General features: G+C 44.6%; 1 protein-coding gene and 1 pseudogene across 1 annotated transcript; both read right to left on the bottom strand.

The window, feature by feature from the left end:
• Positions 1-21,187, bottom strand: part of LOC115462307 — a 759,864-nt pseudogene that overhangs the window by 615,162 nt on the left and 123,515 nt on the right.
• Positions 14,938-17,124, bottom strand: LOC115459975 (zinc finger protein 260-like; the record flags this gene model as incomplete). Its single annotated transcript, XM_030189841.1, has 1 exon — positions 14,938-17,124. A coding segment is annotated over one exon (2,187 nt), but the record flags the coding sequence as incomplete, so codon positions are not given.

The following is a 21,187-nucleotide window of genomic DNA, read 5'->3' as shown; positions in this document are numbered from 1 at the left end:
TATCTATCTTTTTGTGTAGAATTCCCCCCCCCCCCACCCCCCGGCATTAACACCAAGCTACGTGCTGCGACGTCAGACTCCATCCAACTGGAACTAAAGATGCATGCAGCTTTCACGGCGCGCTGCACGACGAGGATGAAAAAGTTAAAGATCGCGGCTGGGCTGGCGGGGGGTTGGGGTCCCCCGCCAGGTGAAGCAATATTTTAAAAAGCCGGAGGAAGCGGACCTCGGGGTAGGTGACGGCGGTAGGCGGGGGAGGGAGGGAGTGTTAACGGCGGTGGGGGGGGGGGTTGACGGTGGTGTGGGGGGCTATAATGTGCCCCCTCACTCTAGCCCCTGCCCCCCCACCGCCGAACCTCAGATACGCCCCTGGAATCAACACGAACGTACCTAAATCTGCACTACCCAAGCTGCAAAGGACTCAAATACAATCAACTTACGCGTCCAGTTTTACCTACATAAGCACACAACTGTGGAGCGCATTACCAAAAGCCTTGAAAACTGCGTACGACCACCTACACTTCCAAAGAACACTAAAAACCTACCTGTTTAGAAAGGCATACCCTACCGAGCCAACATAAATGCCTGATCTCTGCAACACAACAAAACTAAAGTACGTAATGGACATAACACAGGTCTTCCGTTGCACGATTTCCTAATGTGGCCATGCCACATGAGCTTTACCTTACCACAACATCACTCTGTAGTCTGCAAACGCCTTCGCAGTACTATGTAAGCCACATTGCGCCTGCAAATAGGTGGGAAAATGTGGGATCTAAATGTAACAAATAAATAAATGAATACTGTTAGGTGTGTTTTTTGCATGGAGTTGATGGAGACCTTTATATGCCTGTTTTTTGGCTGAGCTCTGTGGTTTATAATTGCCAGGGTTTATATATTTATGATCTATATTAAACATTTTTCTGTATTCATTGACGAAGACCTTGGTAGTGTGAAACATGTCCCTGTCAAGCTTTTAACTACTACTACTACTTAACATTTCTAGAGCGCTACTAGGGTTACGCAGTGCTGTACAGTTTAACAAAGGACAGTCCCTGCTCGAAGGAGCTTACAATCTAAAGGACGAAATGTCAAGTTGGGGCAGTCTAGATTTCCTGAATAGAGGTATAGTGGTTAGGTGCCGAAGGCGACATTTATGTATTTATTATTTGATGGGTAGTGAATACATTTTGGATCATTTTTAACCTCTACGATCTGCTGTCTTGTCTTTTATTTATAACATACTGTAAGATAAGCATTGCCATGCTGCAATAGATCAGAGGTCCATCAAGCCCAGCATCCTGTTTCCAACAGTGGCCGAAACGTCTGTTCCACTTACTCAGACGGACAACCACAACATCATAATGCCAGCTGTAGCAGCCTAAGAGAACGTACATAAGTATTGCCACACTGGGACAGACCAAAGGTCCATCAAGCCCCGCATCTTGTTTCCAACAGTGGCCAATCCAGGTCACAAATACCTGGCAAGATCCCAGCAAAGCTTAATACATTTTATGATGCTTATCCCAGAAATAAGCAGTGGATTTTCCCAAGCCAATTTAACCCTTTTTAAACCCCGCTAAGCTAACCGCCTTTAGCACATTCTCTGGCAACGAATTCCAGAGTTTAATTACACCTGGCAAGATCCCAAAACAGTAAAACAGAATGATGCCCCATAGTCCTTGTATTTTTGGAAAGAATAAACAAGTGATTCATCTCTGCTCCACAAGAAAACAAACTGCAAAACGGGGAAGGGGCCAGGATTTCATATACCACCTTTCTGTGGTTACAATCAAAGCAGTTTACATATCAAATAAAGGAGGAGCAGCTGCTGTGTGAGAAGGGAATCAGGAAGAAAAGCTGCAGAGAATAAAGAGCCCCAGGAATGGATTGAGCAGTGCCAGTGAGGGGAGGAGAATGAGGAAGAAGAGTCTGAGGGGCTACAGCAGGGAATGGATTGAGCAGTGCCAGGCTCATTTCTTCTTGTGTGTGTGTGGCATTGCCTGGCACTGCATGCCCTGCTGCCCACCTCCTGCCAATGTGAGGGGAGGAGAATGAGGAAGAAGAGCCTGAGGGGCTACAGCAGGGAATGGATTGAGCAGTGCCAGGCTCATTTCTTCTTGTGTGTGTGTGGCATTGCCTGGCACTGCATGCCCTGCTGCCCACCTCCTGCCAGTGTGAGGGGAGGAGAATGAGGAAGAAGAGCCTGAGGGGCTACAGCAGGGAATGGATTGAGCAGTGCCAGGGTCATTTCTTCTTCTGTGTGTGTGGCATTGCCTGGCACTGCATCCCCTGCTGCCCACCTCCTGCCAGTCTCCTACCTGCTCCATCCTCCTGCCCTTGTCCAGCTCCTCTGGGAATGTCTCCTGGGCTGCAGGGATGGGTTTCTCTGGATGCCAGTGATCAGCTTCTTTACCACTTGCTTCTGAAACAAAGGAAGAGAGACCTGAGACCTCCCCCTCTCCCAGCCTTGTGATGAGTTAGGTTTGCTATGAGGCTGGGGGTTGGGCTACTGTTGTGTTATTTAATGATTCATTTCCGGGATCAAGAGGAGTCAGTAGGATCCTGGCAGAGAAACAGAAGAGGCCAGTGAACTGCGCTGCACATTTTCACCCCTGACTGGACAATGCAGAGAACATTAAAAATATTAAAACTTTTTGGAATAAGAGTTTGTATTAAATGCAGTCCTCCATAGGAGGGATTACTGTGTGGGAGTGCACAGTGCTCTCTGGGAGTTGTAGTCCTTGCTAGGAGGGATTACTGTGTGGCATGTCACAGTGCTCTCTGGGAGCTGTAGTCCTTCCAAGGAGGGACTAGTGTGTGGGACGGTCAAGTGCTCTCTGGGAGCTGTAGTCCTTCCTAGTGTAGGGGGGCAGCTTGACAATCTATTGTGCTTAGCTAAAAGAAGCTGTAACTTGTAACATGGCAGCCATTAACTTTGCTTTTTCTGTGAAATACATTTTCTCTCCGTCTGTGCCTTTTCTGAAATGTAAGGCTTGCAAGCTGACAGTAGCTCAGAGGAAGCAGCTGTAACCAGATAGCAGAAACCAGCTGGAACTTGTGCTGCTTAACAGTATATTGCCTTATATGGTATATGCAATGCCAAATAACTGTGAATAGACTAGAGACCAGTATTGGAAATAGAGGGTTGTGTGCAAAACCAAAGATAAGTTTCGTTTCCTGGGTTTTGTGTAAGACCCTCCGTCTGTAACTGCGCATGACTACTGATAAGAGTGTGTAAGAACAAGTGTCAGATGACGCTCGGGGCGCAGTATCCTGAGTCTGAACTTAGTACTGTGTCAGCTACCTAATAAAAGTTGCCTTGCTTTGGAAGTCAGTGTCTCGGCCACCTGATTTACTTGCCGGTCTGTCCGGTTACACTAGGAGGGATTACTGTGTGGGAAGATCAGAGTGCACTCTGGGAGCTGTAGTCTTTCCTAGGAGGGATTACTGTGTGGGAGTGTCACAATGCACTCTGGGAGCTGTAGTCTTTCCTAGGAGGGATTACTGTGTGGGAGGGTCAAGTGCACTCTGGGAGCTGTAGTCCTTGCTAGGAGGGATTACTGTGTGGGAGTGCACAGTGCTCTCTGGGAGTTGTAGTCCTTGCTAGGAGGGATTACTGTGTGGCATGTCACAGTGCTCTCTGGGAGCTGTAGTCCTTCCAAGGAGGGACTACTGTGTGGGAGGGTCAAGTGCATTCTGGGAGCTATAGTCTTTCCTAGGAGGGATTACTGTGTGGGAGTGTCACAGTGCACTCTGGGAGCTGTAGTCTTTCCTAGGAGGGATTACTATGTGGGAGGGTCAAGTGCACTCTGGGAGCTGTAGTCCTTCCTAGGAGGGATTACTGTGTGGGAAGGTCAGAGTGCACTCTGGTAGCTGTAGTCTTTCCTTTACAGTTGGAGAAGTGAAGATTAAGGAATGTGCGGGATGATTTTTTAGCATTCCTGGGTGGTAAGTCTATCAGGTCTGACATGTAGGTGGGGCATCTCCGTGAATGATTTTGTGAACTAGGGAGCATATTTTGAACATGATGCATTCTTTAAGTGGGAGCCAGTGTAGCTTTTCTCGTAGGGGCTTAGGACTTTCATATTTTGTTTTGCCGAATATGAGTTCTGGGCTGTCTGAAGTTTTTTGATTATTTGCTCTTTGCAGCCAGCGTAGAGTGCGTTGCAGTAGTCTAGATGACTGAGTACCATTGATTGTACCAGGTTACGGAAGACGGTCCTTGGGAAGAAAGGTCTTACTCTTTTTAATTTCCACATTGAGTGGAACATCTTCTTGGTTGTGTTTTTCGCGTGGTTCTCAAGTGTTAGGTGTCGATCAATGGTAACTCCAAGAATTTTTAGGGTGCCCGAGATTGGAAGATTCAGTTTTGGTGTGTTATGTTGAAAGGTGAATATTAGGCATTGGGTTTTTCTGCATTGAGTTTCAGCTGAAATGCATCCGTCCACTGTTCTTCTCATTTTATCATAGTCTCCTTTTTGAAAGTTAAATGCTAACATATTGGATTTCCTTTTTTTAAAATTCTTTATTTATATTTCTTTTAACAATACCAAGAACAAATCTTGTACAGATAAGAAGATTATACACAAATCTTATATTAGAAGAAAAAAATAATTATCTTATAACGAAAACTATTTATAATCATCTTATATTAGTCCACAAATTGGAGAGAGAAACCAAACACAATACACAAGGAAAAAAATATATTCTTATTTTCAATTCTCTATCGGAGACTAAGAAGGGAGATTTACAGGATTATATTATTTCAGTTGAGCTGTGGTTGTAATTATCGTTTCTGAGCTCAAAGATGGAGTAACTACTTTCTTAGAATCTAAGAAAGTTTTCAGGTGTAATGTATTTCACCGAGTTCAATTTCACCACACATTTACACGGATAATTCAACCAAAATAATCCTCCCAATTGCAACACAATAGGACTCAATTTAAGAAATGTTTGACGCCTCTTTTGAGTTACTTTGGTTACATCTGGATATATTCTTATTTGAGAATTAAGAAACATTTCCTTTCTATGCCTGAAAAATAGTTTTAATATCCAGTCCCTGTCTGGCTGCAATACAAATGTGACAATTAAAGTTGCTAATTCCAATCCCTCATCTTTTCCTTCTATCACTTGTGAAAGATTCAAAGTGTCAAATACCAAGTCACTCCCTATAGAATATGGTTGTAAGTAATAAATATTCGAAATTGGGACTTCCGGTGGAGCGGCCGGCCAAGATGGCCGCAACTCTGTGAGCTCCACGAGTTCCCGATCGAGGGCCCCCGAATAGCGCGACCCCAACACGGCGCTAAACACCTCGAGAACCGTTCGGGAGTCAGCTGAGACCAAACGGCATATGAACAGCTTTAGAAGCCCGTAAGCAAACGAGAGCCGAGCAAAGGAAGGCGAGACGATCTGCCCCTCCCCCGCAGGTTACCGTGTTCGCCCGGCACTGGAGAAAAGCGGAGGCTGGCAAATTTGAAATAGCGGCGACGCTGGAGGAGACTGAGGGCTAACCTGCTGGCAGTCGGGAGACCGATTCGGGAGTCCCGATGGCGACATAAGCCCAGGCAAGTGTACAGACCCGAGAGGGGGAGGGGCCACAAGCGAAGCGCGACGAAGCGGGCGGCCATACACAGCAAGGTGGGGAACGGACTGGCAGATGGGAGGCCACTGACCTGTTGCCCACAGCAAAACCGATGAGGAAGGGTTAGGAAGACAGCAATTTCTCAGACAGGCTTCACTCTGCCATTTTTACCCCTCCTGTTATAACTGGGTGTGGAAAGAAGGCCTAGGCGCATTGACAAGCATAATATAGAGAGTGCAAGAGCCGCCCCCAGGCAACCAGCCACCCCAGTTTGAAACACCACTTGGGCAAACAACAAGTAACAACGGTTTTTCACCATACAAGGGCCATCCTTTAAATAATTGTATGGCAGCCCGAGGATCCAAAAAGGAGGTGGAGAAAGCCAGAGTAGGGGGGCCCAAGATGGCTGACAAGAGCTCGCCTCCATCCCCGTCGGTAAGCTCCGCATGGGCATCGGAAATTGTTGCTGAAGTGAAAACAGCGGTGGAGGAGACTTTGAGCCATCAACTACAACAAATAATGGATAAACTAGACGGAATGGACCAGAAGTTTACAAACTTTACCACAGATCTGCAGGAGGTACAGCAAAGACTAGGTGATGTGGAAACCAAGACACAGGAATCAACTACAGACATTGAATATCTCAAGAAAACAATGATATCACTGGAAGACAAAGTAGACGACCTGGAGAACCGGTCTCGAAGGAACAACCTCAGATTGGTCGGAATACCTGAATCGATAAAAGATGCGGAACTGAGAGGCTACTTGGAGCCATGGCTTTCTAAGACCTTGTTGTCTCAAAGTACTGTGGGCCCAGTAAAAATAGAATGAGCTCATAGGCTGGGTCCCAGGAGAGGCACCAATGATAGACCAAAGGTAGTGATACTTAGATTACTCCACTATCATCATAAGATGGAAATACTGGCTGCTCTCAGGAATGGTGGGAAGCTGGAAGTGGAAGGACAACGGATTATGTGTTTTCAGGACTATTCTACTAAAGTCTCCCTCCAACGCAAACAATTTTCCCGGGTCTGCGGAAGACTCCACAGCCTACAAGTGCGGTTTAGCCTGTTGTACCCGGCAAAGTTACGAGTACAACATAACGGAACAGTACAATTTTACGAAAATGTGGAGGCAGCCCAGGCATTCGTGGATCAGCTGGAAAGTGAAAAACTGAGCACATCCAAGACATGAGCCAAACGGCTAAAACGTTTCAGGTCTAGTTAGGGTGATCAGAAGTAAAGAGGAGACAACGTATAATGTATAATGTTCAGGAATACAGTATATGGTGTTTAACTGTTATAACTAATTAAGCTAAATGATGATGTTGATAATGCTGTTCCGTATAAACCAGGGGAGAACAGGCATCGTTCAAGCCCGTCTAAAAGGATGTTTGGGTACCTTGGGCCATTAAGTTATATGTTCAAATTGATGTTAAATACTGTTTACTATGAGTGAAGGGAAGGAAACCACAAGGTAGCAAACTTGATGGGGTCCTTGATCGGGTGCACGGAAGTAAAGCGCCAATGGTGCCAACAGGGAGTAGGTGGGGGCTAAGCGGGGAGGGGTGGGCAAGGGTGGGGGGGGTAACACTTTTCTATTGGGGAAAGAATGGGGTAGTGAATAGAGGCCAAAATTCTCATAGAGGATATACTTGGGGGGATGCAGGCTGGGGCGTCCACCCGAGGAACACATGTGATCTAAGAAAACATCAACAGAAGACTAGACCAACATATAGACCATGGTTAAGCTAGTCACGTGGAATGTGGGGGGCATCAACTCCCCAATAAAAAGAACAAAAATTTTACAACATCTGCAAAGACATCATATAGATATAGCTCTACTGCAAGAGACACACCTCAGCCCAGAGGAACATGCAAAATTAAAAACATGGTGGGTGGAGGAGTGTATCTCTGCAGGGGCACAAGGGAAAAAAGGAGGAGTGGCAGTGCTGCTCCGTAAAGGAGTAGCGACTTCAGTAAACCCATTAGTAGCAGATCCTGGCGGTAGATATGTTTTGCTGGAAATAGAAGTGTCGGGTCAGAAACTGCTAATATGTAATGTATATGCTCCCAATCAATACGATAGGCAATTTTATAACCAGGTGATACACCACTTGAGTTCCTACCAGGGGGAACATGTCTTGGTGGGCGGGGATTTCAACACGGTATGGGATGCTTCAATAGATAGCTCAAAGGGCCAGAGGACTGACAGGGTGGTTTCAAACAAAGGCCTGAAAAGGATGGGGCAGACATTAGACTTAATAGATGCATTGAGAATATTACACCCAACTGAGCGTGACTATACACATTACGCACGAGCACATGAGTCCCAGGCTAGAATTGATTACATACTTTTATCAGAGGAAATGCTAGAGAGGGTAAAGGATGTAACCATTGGCCCTTACACGATTTCTGACCACGCCTGGGTATGTTTAGATTGGGAGTTGGGAATAAGCCCGTGCAAAGGGAACTCCTGGCAATTTCCCTTAGACTTAACAGGAGACGATGCCTTCCAGGCAAAACTAAAGGAGTGTTGGGAGGAATATGAGATCCTGAATCAACAACATATAGGAGATCCAGTTCTGTTCTGGGACGCGGCAAAAGCGGTGAAGAGAGGGGAAATAATCAGTTACTATCACCACGTTAGGAAGACACGAAATAGGGAAATATTACGTTTAAGTAAATTAGTGTGTAAGGCACGCCAGACATATGGAAGGACACACTCAGACATCCACCACAGTAATCTCTTAGAAACCCAAGCCTCATTGAACATGCTTCTACATCAAAGGGCCTCTAAATCCCAACTATACTATAAATTTCAGCTACACCGCTTTGGAAACAAAACGGGACGCCTTCTGGCACGATTAGCTAACCCGAGAGGGAACAAAAGGCAAGTATTGCAAATCAGAGGGACACATGGGACAGTAGAACGTGCAGCTGATAAAATCTGTGAGACCTTTGCCAAATTCTATAGTGAACTGTATGCGCAACCAGAGGAGTCGACCATGTTGGACTCCCTATATTTAGATAATTTAGAACTTCCAACTCTTAGTCACCAAGAGAAAGATAAGTTGAACCAACCAATTACAGATGAGGAGGTATTACTGGCGATTAGACAGGGTACACTTCTTAAGGCGCCAGGTCCAGATGGTATGCGCATAGAATTCTACAAAATGATGGGAGAACTTGTTGCCCCGACCCTCACTAAATATTTTAATACGATGGTGGATGCGGAATGCGTGCCTGAGATATTATCTGTAGCACAAATAGTGGTACTCTCAAAACCAGGCAGAGACCCACAACAACCAGAGTCATATCGCCCCATATCACTTTTAAATGTGGAAACTAAACTATTAGCAAAAATTATGGCCAACCGAATGAAAAAAGTATTACCAAAGCTAGTACATGAAGCACAAGTTGGATGTCTGGAGGGTAGAGTTATAGCCAAGAACTTAAGGAAAATAATAGGGGCATTGGAGACGAGACGAAGGAAAGGCACCCCCTCTTTGCTTATCAGTTTCGATGCAGAAAAAGCATTCGATAAGGTGTATTGGTCATTTATGTTCTCCACGCTGGAGAAATATGGGTTTGGTGGTAGATTTCTGTCAGCAGTACGGGCTCTCTACTGTAATCCGAAAGCAAGGGTAAAGGTTAATGGGATGGAATCTGAGGAGTTCCCGATATGCCGAGGGACCCGGCAGGGGTGCCCATTGTCCCCGTTGCTCTTTCTGTTGTCACTAGACCCGCTGATTCGAGATATAATGGCTAGTCCAACAGTGCAAGGTGTAAGAGTAGGTACGACCGAATTTAAGATAGCGTCTTTTGCAGATGACCTATTGGTATTGCTGACAGAACCCCAGACATCCTTTACGGCACTCATGGAGTTGATCAAAGAATACGGTGACTATGCAGGATTTAGCTTGAATTTGACTAAGTCAGAAGCTTTAGCTTCCTCACCGACAGTGAAATCACTATGGGGTCAAAGCTTTCCACTAAGCTGGGCAGAAGGATCCTTCAAATACCTGGGGATCAAGCTGACAATGGATTTAGAGAAACTGCATGATTTAAATGTCAACACGTTGTTAGAAGGGACAAAAACCAAACTAGAGGGGTGGGAAGGCCTTCCGCTATCTTTGAGGGGCAGGATAAATTTAATCCAAATGGTGATATTCCCCAGGTGGTTATATCTTATGCAAACGCTTCCCATTTGGCTACGACAAAAAGATTTAGCGAAAGTCACAAAACTTTTTAGTAGATTCTGTTGGGGGGAAAAAGAAACCCAAGCTACAGTTTAAAAGGTTACTGGGAGGTTGGCACTGGGGGGGGGGGGGGGGGGGGGGGGATGGGAATGCCTGATATAGCCTTATATAACCAGGCCTGCCTACTGAGACATGTGGGAGACTGGATAGGACAATCCAATATATTTACGCCTATGGAGGAGGAGCGGGAATATTTCGCCCCCTCTGATGTTCTCACCCTCCTACATCTCGATCAAAGACAGGTTCCAGTCGAGTTTAAGCATCGATTGTTACAACCTATGTGCATGGCTTGGAGAGGGCTGGCCATCAACATGGGGGGCACACCAACAACATCTGAATTGTTAGCACTCAGAGGAAACCCGAATTTCGAGCCAGGGCAGAGTAACACTACATTTATAAGATGGGGAAACAAAGGAATCACAAGGGTGGAGGACCTGATGGGACCAGAAGGGAACATACTATCATTTGAAGAACTGCGAGATAAGCTAGGGAATACATGGGGAGACCGCTTTGCCTATGCTCAAGTTAAGCATTATATTCTCCATCTGAACCAGCAAGCCCTAAGACAGAAACTTGGACACGAGGTAAACACTTTTTTTTCAAAATCTAGAGATCACGGGAATGTCAGTCTCAACCCTATGCAGAGCGTTAGTGTCACGCGCCACCCAAAACAACCTAGGATATATTATACAAAAATGGGAAAGAGATTCCGGGAATTCTTTGGGAGGATGGGACGTCGGGGCAACACTGAGACGCATTCCGTCACTTACTATAGATTAGAGGTTGAGAGAATGTGGATACAGGGTGGTCATGCGAGCATACATGTCAGGGCAACAATGGAGACACATGAGGGCCACAAACGACAGTAAATGTGTAAAATGCAATCATACACCTCACAGCCTGTACCATGCTTTTTGGGGCTGCCCAAGGATACATGCATTTTGGGGACAAATAAAGAGCTATCTGACTAACATAACGCAGATCCCAGTGGGTGGAACTTGGGACCATTATGTCTTAGACACACAGGCAGCTTTTGCGAATCAGACAAAAAACGAGAGAGTTTGGTGTCGCAAGGTATGCCTAGTGGCACGCAAGACTATTCTTCAGAAGTGGATAGAACCAGACCCACCAGTGTACTGGCACTGGAGGAATCAGATACATGAGTTGGCCACCTGGGAAGCCAGAGAGGCAAAGGGAGTCCCAAAACGGAAAAAGCAGTTCATGTCAATATGGGGACGATATATACAAGGACTTAGTCCACGGGGGCGAAGCTTGCTCCTTAATCTATTGTAACTGTCGAGGTAGTACACATGGTCTGAAGGGTTAAACCCATTATCCCCAATATTGGTTGGAATCCAAAGAAATAAGGGGGGGAGGGAGGGTGGAAGAGAGGGTGGGGAAAGGGGGGGGGGGGGGAAATAAAAATTTCTCATGATGGCTTGTTTAACAATTATCTGGGAAGCATCACTGTACAACAGCAGTTTTGTATTTTTCAGCATTTGTATATTATATTTCTCTTGTCATCAAACATATACTTTTTAAATGTCAGTAAAGGTGCAACCATTTCTTGTTTTGGAAAATGTATAACCCACAAAGCTTTTGATCTCTGTTGATTTTCCAGATTTTCAATGACTCTATATCTTTAGTATTTTTCTCAGATGTTTCTTCAACACTTTTATTTGTTTTTGTTACATTTGTACCCTGCGCTTTCCCACTCATGGCAGGCTCAATGCGGCTTACATGGGGCAATGGAGGGTTAAGTGACTTGCCCAGAGTCACAAGGAGCTGCCTGTGCCTGAAGTGAGAATCGAACTCAGTTCCCCAGGACCAAAGTCCACCACCCTAACCACTAGGCCACTCCTCCACTGTTGCTACTATTTGAGATTCTACATGGAATATTGCTATTCCACTAGAAGTCGGCCCTTGCAGATCACCAATGTGGCTGCACAGGCTTCTGCTCGTGCAGGACGTCAGACTCACAGAAACAGAAGCCTGTGCAGCCTTCTACATGGAATGTTGTTAGTGGAATAGCAACATTCTATGTAGAATCTCCAATAGTAGCAACATTCCATGTAGAATCTCCAATAGTAGCAACATTCCATGTAGAATCTCCAATAGTATCTATTTTATTTTTGTTACATTTGTACCCTGCGCTTTCCCACTCATGGCAGGCTCAATGCGGCTTACATGGGGCAATGGAGGGTTAAGTGACTTGCCCAGAGTCACAAGGAGCTGCCTGTGCCGGTAATCAAACTCAGTTCCTCAGGACCAAAGTCCACCACCCTAACCACTAGGCCACTCCTCCACAATTTTAATTTGTTTCTCCATTTTTAACACGGTTTCTTTAGGAATTTGTGAGGTCTGAGATAACAACACCATTTTCTGTGACAGGGATGTTTCCAAAGTCAAAGGGGCATCCCAAACTGTTTCCAATGTGATAGTTGAAGGTTTAGGAAATACATTTTTATTTATTTATTTTTCTTACATTTGTACCCCGCGCTTTCCCACTCATAGCAGGTTCAATGCGGCTTACATATTATATACAGGTACTTATTTGTACCTGGGGCAATGGAGGGTTAAGTGACTTGCCCAGAGTCACAAGGAGCTGCCTGTGCCTGCAGTGGGAATCGAACCCAGTTCCCCAGGACCAAAGTCCACCACTCTAACCACTAGGCAACTCCTCCACAACTTACTCCATGGTAAGGAAATAGCCTCAGGTTCCACAGAAGCAGCTTCCTCCTTCTCGGCGGTTTTCTCTTCCAAAACGCCGTCGCCATGCTGGCTACTACTCTTCCCCATCAGGGCACTCTGCAATCGATCGCCGGGATCTGGTCCTGTTGCAGGGATCACTACCCCCACTTCGGAGGGTGTGAAACCCTGTACAAAGACTTCCTGCATGACTTCAGGCATAGGCGGCGGTTCTCTCAACTCTGGGCTGAAGCAGGGGAGACGTTTCTCCTTTCTCCGTCTTCTCCGGCAGCGAAACAGCCCACCTGCTGTCCCGTTACTACAAAGCGGTCCATCATCCCAGTTGCGGGGGAGGCAGCTGCCACAGGACCTGGTCTTTGCCTGCCTCTTCGTTTGGGCATTTTAAGGTAAAAGTTGTTTAAGGAAATTTAAAGCACTTATATTTGAGTTCAGGAGCTGCTTCAGTGCACTCCCTTCAGGTCGCCATCTTGGATTCCCCAACATATTGGATTTCCTGTGTGTACTTACTACAGAGCTTATATCAAATCTGATCATGTTATGATCACTGTTATCAAGCAACCCCAGCACCATTACCTCCTGAACCAGATCATGCTCCACTAAGCACTAGGTCTAGAATTGTTCCCCCTCTTGTAGGTTCCTGAACCAGCTGCTCCATAAAGCAGTCCTTGACTTCATCAAAATAAAATTGGCGCATGTCAATTTTGGGCCTGAGACCTTACCGCCACCCACTGACTCAGTGGTAGGGTCTCAAGCGTTAACCGAGTGGTAATTGTCCACATGCTTAGAATGACGATTACCGCCCGGTTTCCGCCATACACCAAAAATAGAAATAATTTTCTGACGCGTGTAGTGGACACACGTAAAAATTAAAATTACTGCCCAGGCCACGCGGTAGCCGGGTGATGACTCCAAATTGATGCACATTGGGTGCTCGTAGGCATCTATGCAGCTTAGTAAAAGGGCCCCCAAGTTTTTGCAGGTGTTTAAGAGGCCAGTCTGAAATACCAAAACAATATGAGAGTGCAGGAAGTCTCCTAGAATAGTCATTACTGATTTTTTCTCGGCCATTTCAGCTTTCTAGTTGTTTCTTCCTCCACTCCTAGATATTTATATGTACCTTCCTGTGTGGATCATTCGGTGGTTTCTACTACTACTACTTATCATTTCTATAGGTTCTTGAGGTTTACCTTCTAACAGAAGCTTTTATTACACTCAGTGCATGTAAATGGCTTCACTCCTGTGTGAACTCTGTGGTGCCTTGACAGATGTCCCTTCTCAGTGAAGGTTTTACCACACTCAGAACATCTAAATGGCTTCATTCCTGTGTGAATTCTCTGGTATATTATCATGTATTTCTTCAACCTCGGTGCAGATAAATGGTTTAATTCCTGTGTGGATTCTCCAGTGTCTGTTGAGTGTTCCTTGTTTAGTAAAGCTTTTACCACACTCAGTACAAGCAAAAGGCTTCACTCCTTTGTGGATTCTCCGGTGTATTATCATGTATTTCTTTGTGAAGATTTTGCCACAGTCAGTGCATAGAAAAGTTTTCCTCCTGAATGCATTCTCTGGTGTACGGCGAGTGTTTCACTGTCAATGAAGCTCATACCACACTCACTACATGTAAATGGCTTCACTCTCATGTGAAAGCTATGGTGTAGTGAAGCTTTTACCACACTCAGAACATTTAAATTGTTTCACTCCTGTGTGGATTCTCTGGTGCTGTATCATGTATTGCTTCAACCTCAAGCATTTGCCACACTCAGTTCATAGAAATGGTTTTACTTCTCAGTGGCTACTCTGGTGCATAGTGAGTGTTTCCTTGTCAATGAAGGTCTTACCACACTCAGTACATGTAAATGGCTTCACTCCTGTGTGAACTCTGTGGTGCCTTGCGAGATGTCCCTTCTTAATGAAAGTTTTACCACACTCAGAACATCTAAATTGCTTCACTCCTGCATGGATTCTCTGGTGTTGTGTGAGGCCTGTTTTCTGACTGAAGCTTTTATTACACTCACTGCAGATGAATGGTTTCATTCCTGTGTGGATTCTCTGGTGTTGTGTGAGGCCTGTTTTCTGACTGAAGCTTTTATTACACTCACTGCAGATGAATGGTTTCATTCCTGTGTGGATTCTCTGGTGTTGTGTGAGGCCTGTTTTCTGACTGAAGCTTTTATTACACTCAGTGCAAATAAATGGTTTGATGCCTTTGTGGATTCTCCAGTGTCTTCTGAGTGCTTCTTTTACAGTAAAGCTTCTACCACACTCAGTACTTGCAAAAGGCTTTACTCTGGTGTTTTGTGAGGCTTACCTTCTGACTGAAGCTTTTATTACACTCAGTGCAGATGAACGGTTTCACTCCTGTGTGGATTCTCTGGTGTATTGTGAGGTGTTCCTTCCGATTGAAGCTTTTATTACACTCACTGCAGATGAATGGTTTCATTCCTGTATGGATTCTCTGGTGTATTGTGAGGCCTGTTTTATGAGTGAAGCTTTTATTACACTCAGTGCAGATGAATGGTTTCATTCCTGTATGGATTCTCTGGTGTATTGTGAGGCCTGTTTTATGAGTGAAGCTTTTATTACACTCAGTGCAGATGAATGGTTTCACTCCTGTGTGGATTCCCTGGTGTATTGTGAGGCTTGTTTTCTGACTGAAGCTTTTATTACACTCAGTGCAGATGAATGGTTTCATTCCTGTGTGCATTCTCTGGTGTCTGGTGAGGTATTGCTTCTGACTGAAGCTTTTATTACACTCACTGCAGAAATATGGTTTCACTCCTGTGTGGATTCTCTGGTGTTCTGTGAGGTGTCCCTTCCGACTGAAGCTTTTATTACACTCAGTGCAGATGAATGGTTTCATTCCTGTGTGGATTCTCTGGTGTACTGTGAGGTTTACCTTCCGACTGAAGCTTTTATTACACTCACTGCAGATGAATGGTTTCATTCCTGTGTGGATTCTCTGGTGATCTGTCAGGTTAATTTTCTGACTGAAACTTTTATTACAATCAATGCAAATAAATGGTTTGATGCCTTTGTGGATTCTCCAGTGTCTACTGAGTGCTTCTTTCACAGCAAAGCTATTACCACACTCAGTACATGCAAAAGGCTTTACTCCAGTGTGGATTGTCTGGTGTTTTGTGAGGTATTGCTTCTGACTGAAGCTTTTATTACACTCAGTGCAGATAAACGGTTTCATTCCTGTGTGGATTCTCTGGTGTATTGTGAGGTATTGCTTCTGACTGAAGCTTTTATTACACTCAGTGCAAATAAACGGTTTCACTCCTGTGTGGATTCTCTGGTGTTCCGTGAGGCTTGTTTTATGACTGAAGCTTTTATTACACTCACTGCAGATAAACGGTTTCATTCCTGTGTGGATTCTCTGGTGTTCTGTGAGGTTTGTTTTACGACTGAAGCTTTTATTACACTCACTGCAGATAAACGGTTTCATTCCTGTGTGGATTCTCTGGTGCCTTCTGAGTGCTTCCTTTGCAGAAAAGCTTCTACCACATTCAATACATGCAAAAGGCTTTACTCCTGTGTGGATTCTCTGGTGTATTGTGAGGTGTTCCTTCCGATTGAAGCTTTTATTACACTCACTGCAGATGAATGGTTTCACTCCTGTGTGGATTCTCTGGTGTTGTGTAAGGCTTATTTTATGAGTGAAGCTTTTATTACACTCAGTGCAGATAAACGGTTTCACTCCTGTGTGGATTCTCTGGTGTTCTGTGAGGTTTGTTTTATGACTGAAACGTCTATTACACTCACTGCAGATGAATGGTTTCATTCCTGTGTGGATTCTCTGGTGTTCTTTGAGGTTTGTTTTCCGACTGAAGCTTTTATTACACTCACTGCAGATGAATGGTTTCATTCCTGTGTGAATTCTCTGGTGTTTTGTGAGATTTCCCTTCTGACTGAAGCTTTTATTACACTCAGTGCAGATAAACGGTTTCACTCCTGTGTGGATTCTCTGGTGTATTGTGAGGCTTGTTTTGTGACTGAAGCTTTTATTACACTCACTGTAGATGAATGGTTTCATTCTTGTGTGGATTCTCTGGTGTTCTTTGAGGTTTGTTTTCTGACTGAAGCTTTTATTGCACTCAGTGCAGATGAATGGTTTCATTCCTGTGTGGATTCTCTGGTGTGTGGTGAGGTGTCCCTTCCGACTGAAGCTTTTATTACACTCACTGCAGATGAATGGTTTCAGTCCTGAGTGGATTCTCTGGTGTGTGGTGAGGTGTCCCTTCCGACTGAAGCTTTTATTACACTCACTGCAGATGAATGGTTTCAGTCCTGTGTGGATTCTCTGGTGTATTGTGAAGCTTGTTTTGTGACTGAAGCTTTTATTACACTCAGTGCAGATAAACTGTTTCACTCCTGTGTGGATTCTCTGGTGTATTGTGAAGCTTGTTTTGTGACTGAAGCTTTTATTACACTCACTGCAGATGAATGGTTTCACTCCTGTGTGGATTCTCTGGTGGTTGGTGAGGTATTCCTTCTGACTGAAGCTTTTATTACACTCACTGCAGATGAATGGTTTCATTCCTGTGTGAATTCTCTGGTGTTTTGTGAGATTTCCCTTCTGACTGAAGCTTTTATTACACTCAGTACAGTTAAGTGGTTTCATTCCTTTGTGGTTTCTCTTCTGCATAGGGAGGTTTCTTTTCCAGCAAGCACTTGTACCACTGTCAGCAGAAGTACACAAGCTTTCATTTTTCTGAATTTTCTGGTAGTTTGAGAGGTCTGTCTTTCTGTAAACGACTTTTTCAGATTTAGTAGTAGTAGTCATTGATTCTTCACCAGTCTGAGGTGTTTTATGATCTGTGAATGTTTCTCTATGGCTGAATTTTTTCTTACATTCAGCACTTGAAACTAGTATCTCTTCTGGGTGGAATTTTGCATTTCTTATGACATTTTCTTCCTGACTGAAGCTTTTGTCATGACTAGAACATGCAGATAATCTCTCATCAGTGTCATTTTTCTGGTATTTTGTAACGCTTCCTTTATTGATAAAGGTTTTCTCATCTACTGTAGTTGTACACACTCTAGTTTCTGTATTATTGTTCTCATGTTTCTCTCTCTTCCTACTGAAATCTTTCCCACACTCAGAACCTATACAGTGGGTCTCTCTTATGCATGTTTTCTGCTGTTGCTGTAGTTCTCTCTTTTGACTGAAGGTTTTCCCACAGTCCGTACCTGTATATGGTCTCTCTTCAGTATCGGATCTCTGATGTGATTTCAGAGTTAAATGATCATTAAGGAATATCTCACATCCATCACACAAACATTTCTGAACTCTCATCTGGTTCGTCTGTTCTTCCACTGTTTGTGTGATATTACTGGTACAATGTTTACCTCCTGTTGAAGGTTTTTGTTTATTTTGATTTTTTCCCTTTTCTCCCCGGTCAGAACAGGACGAAGTCTCTTCTTTCTCTCTTTCTGATAACATCTTTTTCTCTTCAGGCTTCTCACTGAGCTTCCATTTATGTGTCTCTGCATTACTGTTCTTAGGGTCATCTTTTTCTAAATAAATAAAAAACAGAGCATTGTATAGTACTGTAGGAGAACAGCAGTTTAACGAGTTCAATAAAAAATCTGTATAAATAAATTGTAAATCTTCCACCCCCTCCCTGTTGGGAATACATTTCCAAGCTAATCACTACCAGGGATGAATACAGAATATATGATTATATTCAAGTTGATATTTAAAAGCACCTTTTGGTCTTTGTACATAGATATCGTTTAGCCCTATAACTGCTCTTTATCAGACAGGCTGCAAGATGCAAGGCTAAACCTTCAGGGTGCTTGTTCCCCAGATAAACTAAGTTGGGCGTTAGCTGATCCTGAAGTTCACAGGAAGAGATTCACCATTACCCAATCATACATTTGTTACAGAAGCTTAGTTATTGTAGATATGAGAAGAGACATCTGATTGCAAACTTGCCAATAATAAGTTATATTTTACTTAAAGCGAGTTCTATTCTTTACCGTCTATGTTCAGGCTAATTTAGCAAGTATATTTTTATGTTTATTTTTTATTATGTATTTTTTTCTCTCGCTAGGAGGAAAAGGCTCCTGATGCTCGGTATACTTAAAGCTTTTGCTTATCGCTATGTCAGCTGCCGAACCAACTTCTTCATTAAAGTAAAAACCTAATGAAGAAGTTATTATGATTGTCAGGTTCTCAGGTTCAGAGCCCGCGGGGCCAGGCTCTGGAGCAAACGTGAGCCCTTGGGCTGCTGACGAGGAGCGACAGCAGTAGGCCAAACCCACCAACCAACGCTGGGCAAGCACACCGGCACCGGCAGGGACTGCAGGCACCGCCCAGGGAGCCGGAACACACGGACTGGAATCCCTGGACTGGAGGACACAGGATTGGAACACTGGACTGCAATCCCCCGGACTGGAGGACACAGGACTAGAACACACACCGGACCGGCACACACTGGACTGGAGCGCACCAGACTTGAACACACACCGGACCGGAACACACTGGACTGGAGCACACTGGACTGGTCCGTACAGCTTCACCTGCGCTTGGCCACTACCCCCCAAGGGTTGAGCCCTTGGGTTCGAGTGGCCGGCAGGACTTACCGGATACCGGATGACACAGGGACCAGGAGTGGAAACAGAAGTACTCCTAAACCTAAACTGATCTAAGTGCTCCCAAGCCCTAAACCAGCAGGAGTGTTCCTAACAGTAAACTGACAAAAGGACTTCCTAAGCCCTATATTAAACAGGAGCTCCTAAGCCCTGCTCAACAAAGGGACTTCCTAAGCCCTAAACTAACAGAGCTTTGAACTAAATACACAAGCTAGCAAAGGAGCTTCCTAAGCCTCCACGCTACAGCAGTGCACCACCGCACTAACCTAACCCAGGTGCCACTAAGCACCAAGCTACAGGAGTACTTCTCACAGCGAACTGAAGTGCCCCTAACAGCACCAAACCCAGAAGTACTTCTAACAGCAACCTAACAGTGCTTCTAACCACACCCAAAGGGAAAGCAGGGGAGCTACAAGGGAAAGGCAGGGAAGCTAAACACTTAAACACAGGTCAAATGTGCACACTGCACCAACACTAACCTGGACCTAAAGCAAACGCAAGCAGGGAAGCCAAACACAACAGAAGTGCTCACTGCACTAACCCTACCTCAAGCACGCGTTGCAAAGGCCCTGAAGGAAAGAACACCACTTCCTTATCAAGGCCCTCCCAGATGGTGTCACACTCCCTAGCCCCAGGCAACAGCACACTGACCCGGAGAGGCCCAACCCACACCAATGCAGTCCCGTGAAGCACTTGAAGCCAGTACACCCAAAAACGGAGCAGAGCAACTCAGGCAACACCCACAGCTGCAGTAAAGTGAGACAATTAGCCCCATGCTGCTGGAAGCTGCCAGCACAGACAGAAAGAGCCAGCTCAGACAGGACAGACAAACGAAACAGAAGCCAGCTAAGCTGACCACCAGGAAAAAGGTAAGTTTGAGAGGGGTTCTGACCACGATCATAATGTTGCCCTCTTCCCCGCTCTGAAGGGATGTTTCTTTAGTAAATAAGTGATGACAACCCTCCTTTCTCTGTAGTCGTGCCAGGAGAGTGTTCAACAAGCTCCGGAGCAGGGGGAAGCAGGTCACAATAAATTAACCTCGTCCCGTCACTGAAACAGGGGCGGAAGGAAAAGAAACTAATTACAGGATCAAATCCAATCTTATAATACAAAGATTAGTTTATTTAAGAAATTAGCAATCAAGAAAAAAAATATTATTATCAAGAATTTCAACAACCTCTACTTTTACAGTTTGTAATGTCTGTTTTCTACCTTAAATGAACATATAACTAAATTAACTCTAGTTCTATTGATTTATTAACAGGTTGGACTTGCTTCAGTCAACACAGATAATTATCAGGTAAGTATTTCATGTGATACTTAAAGATCAGACGTGAGAACTTAAATATTTAATAATTGTCAAGAAAAAGAATTTGATGCTTTGTGTCTATTTCTTTCTCTTTCAGGTTACTGCTCCCTTCCCTCAAGATGTCAAGGTAAGTATATTGTTTTTCTCTTTTTTCTCTATTTCCCCAGAATTATTCCTTTAGGGATTTCTGTCACTTAGCTGTTGCATCCCTCTCCTTATGCACCCAAGCATCCTTCTGGCTTTGACTGTCACCTTTTCTACCTGTTTGGCTACCTTAAGGTCATCAGACACAATCACCCCCAAGTCCCACCGAGTGAGAAATTGTGAAAAACAAAAGTATAGGATACCCTAAGAATGCCAGAGTCATAGTTATTGAAGGTTTTACAGACAGGAATCTAAACAATACTCCAATGAAAACAGAAGAATCTTAGAAACAGACCCACCCCAGGTACTAATGTCATCTCGCCATCACTCATTATCAGTCTCACCGGCTTCCTGTAGTGAGACTCACCCACTGCCAGTCAGTAAGAATAACGGGAAACCCTTACCTAGAGACATCAGGATCTCATAGTTCTCCTTCATCACCTCCCTCCAAAGCTCCTTCTGCTCCTCATCTAAATACTCCCACTCCTCCTGGGAGAAAGAGACAGAGACGTCCTCAAATGTCACCCGCATCTGAAACACAAACCAGAAACACAGTCAGGGACACGGGAGGTGCTCA

Source organism: Microcaecilia unicolor, chromosome 1, assembly GCF_901765095.1.
Source record: "Microcaecilia unicolor chromosome 1, aMicUni1.1, whole genome shotgun sequence".
Classification (NCBI taxonomy): Eukaryota; Metazoa; Chordata; class Amphibia; order Gymnophiona; family Siphonopidae; genus Microcaecilia; species Microcaecilia unicolor.
This window is presented reverse-complemented; position numbering and strand designations above follow the sequence as displayed.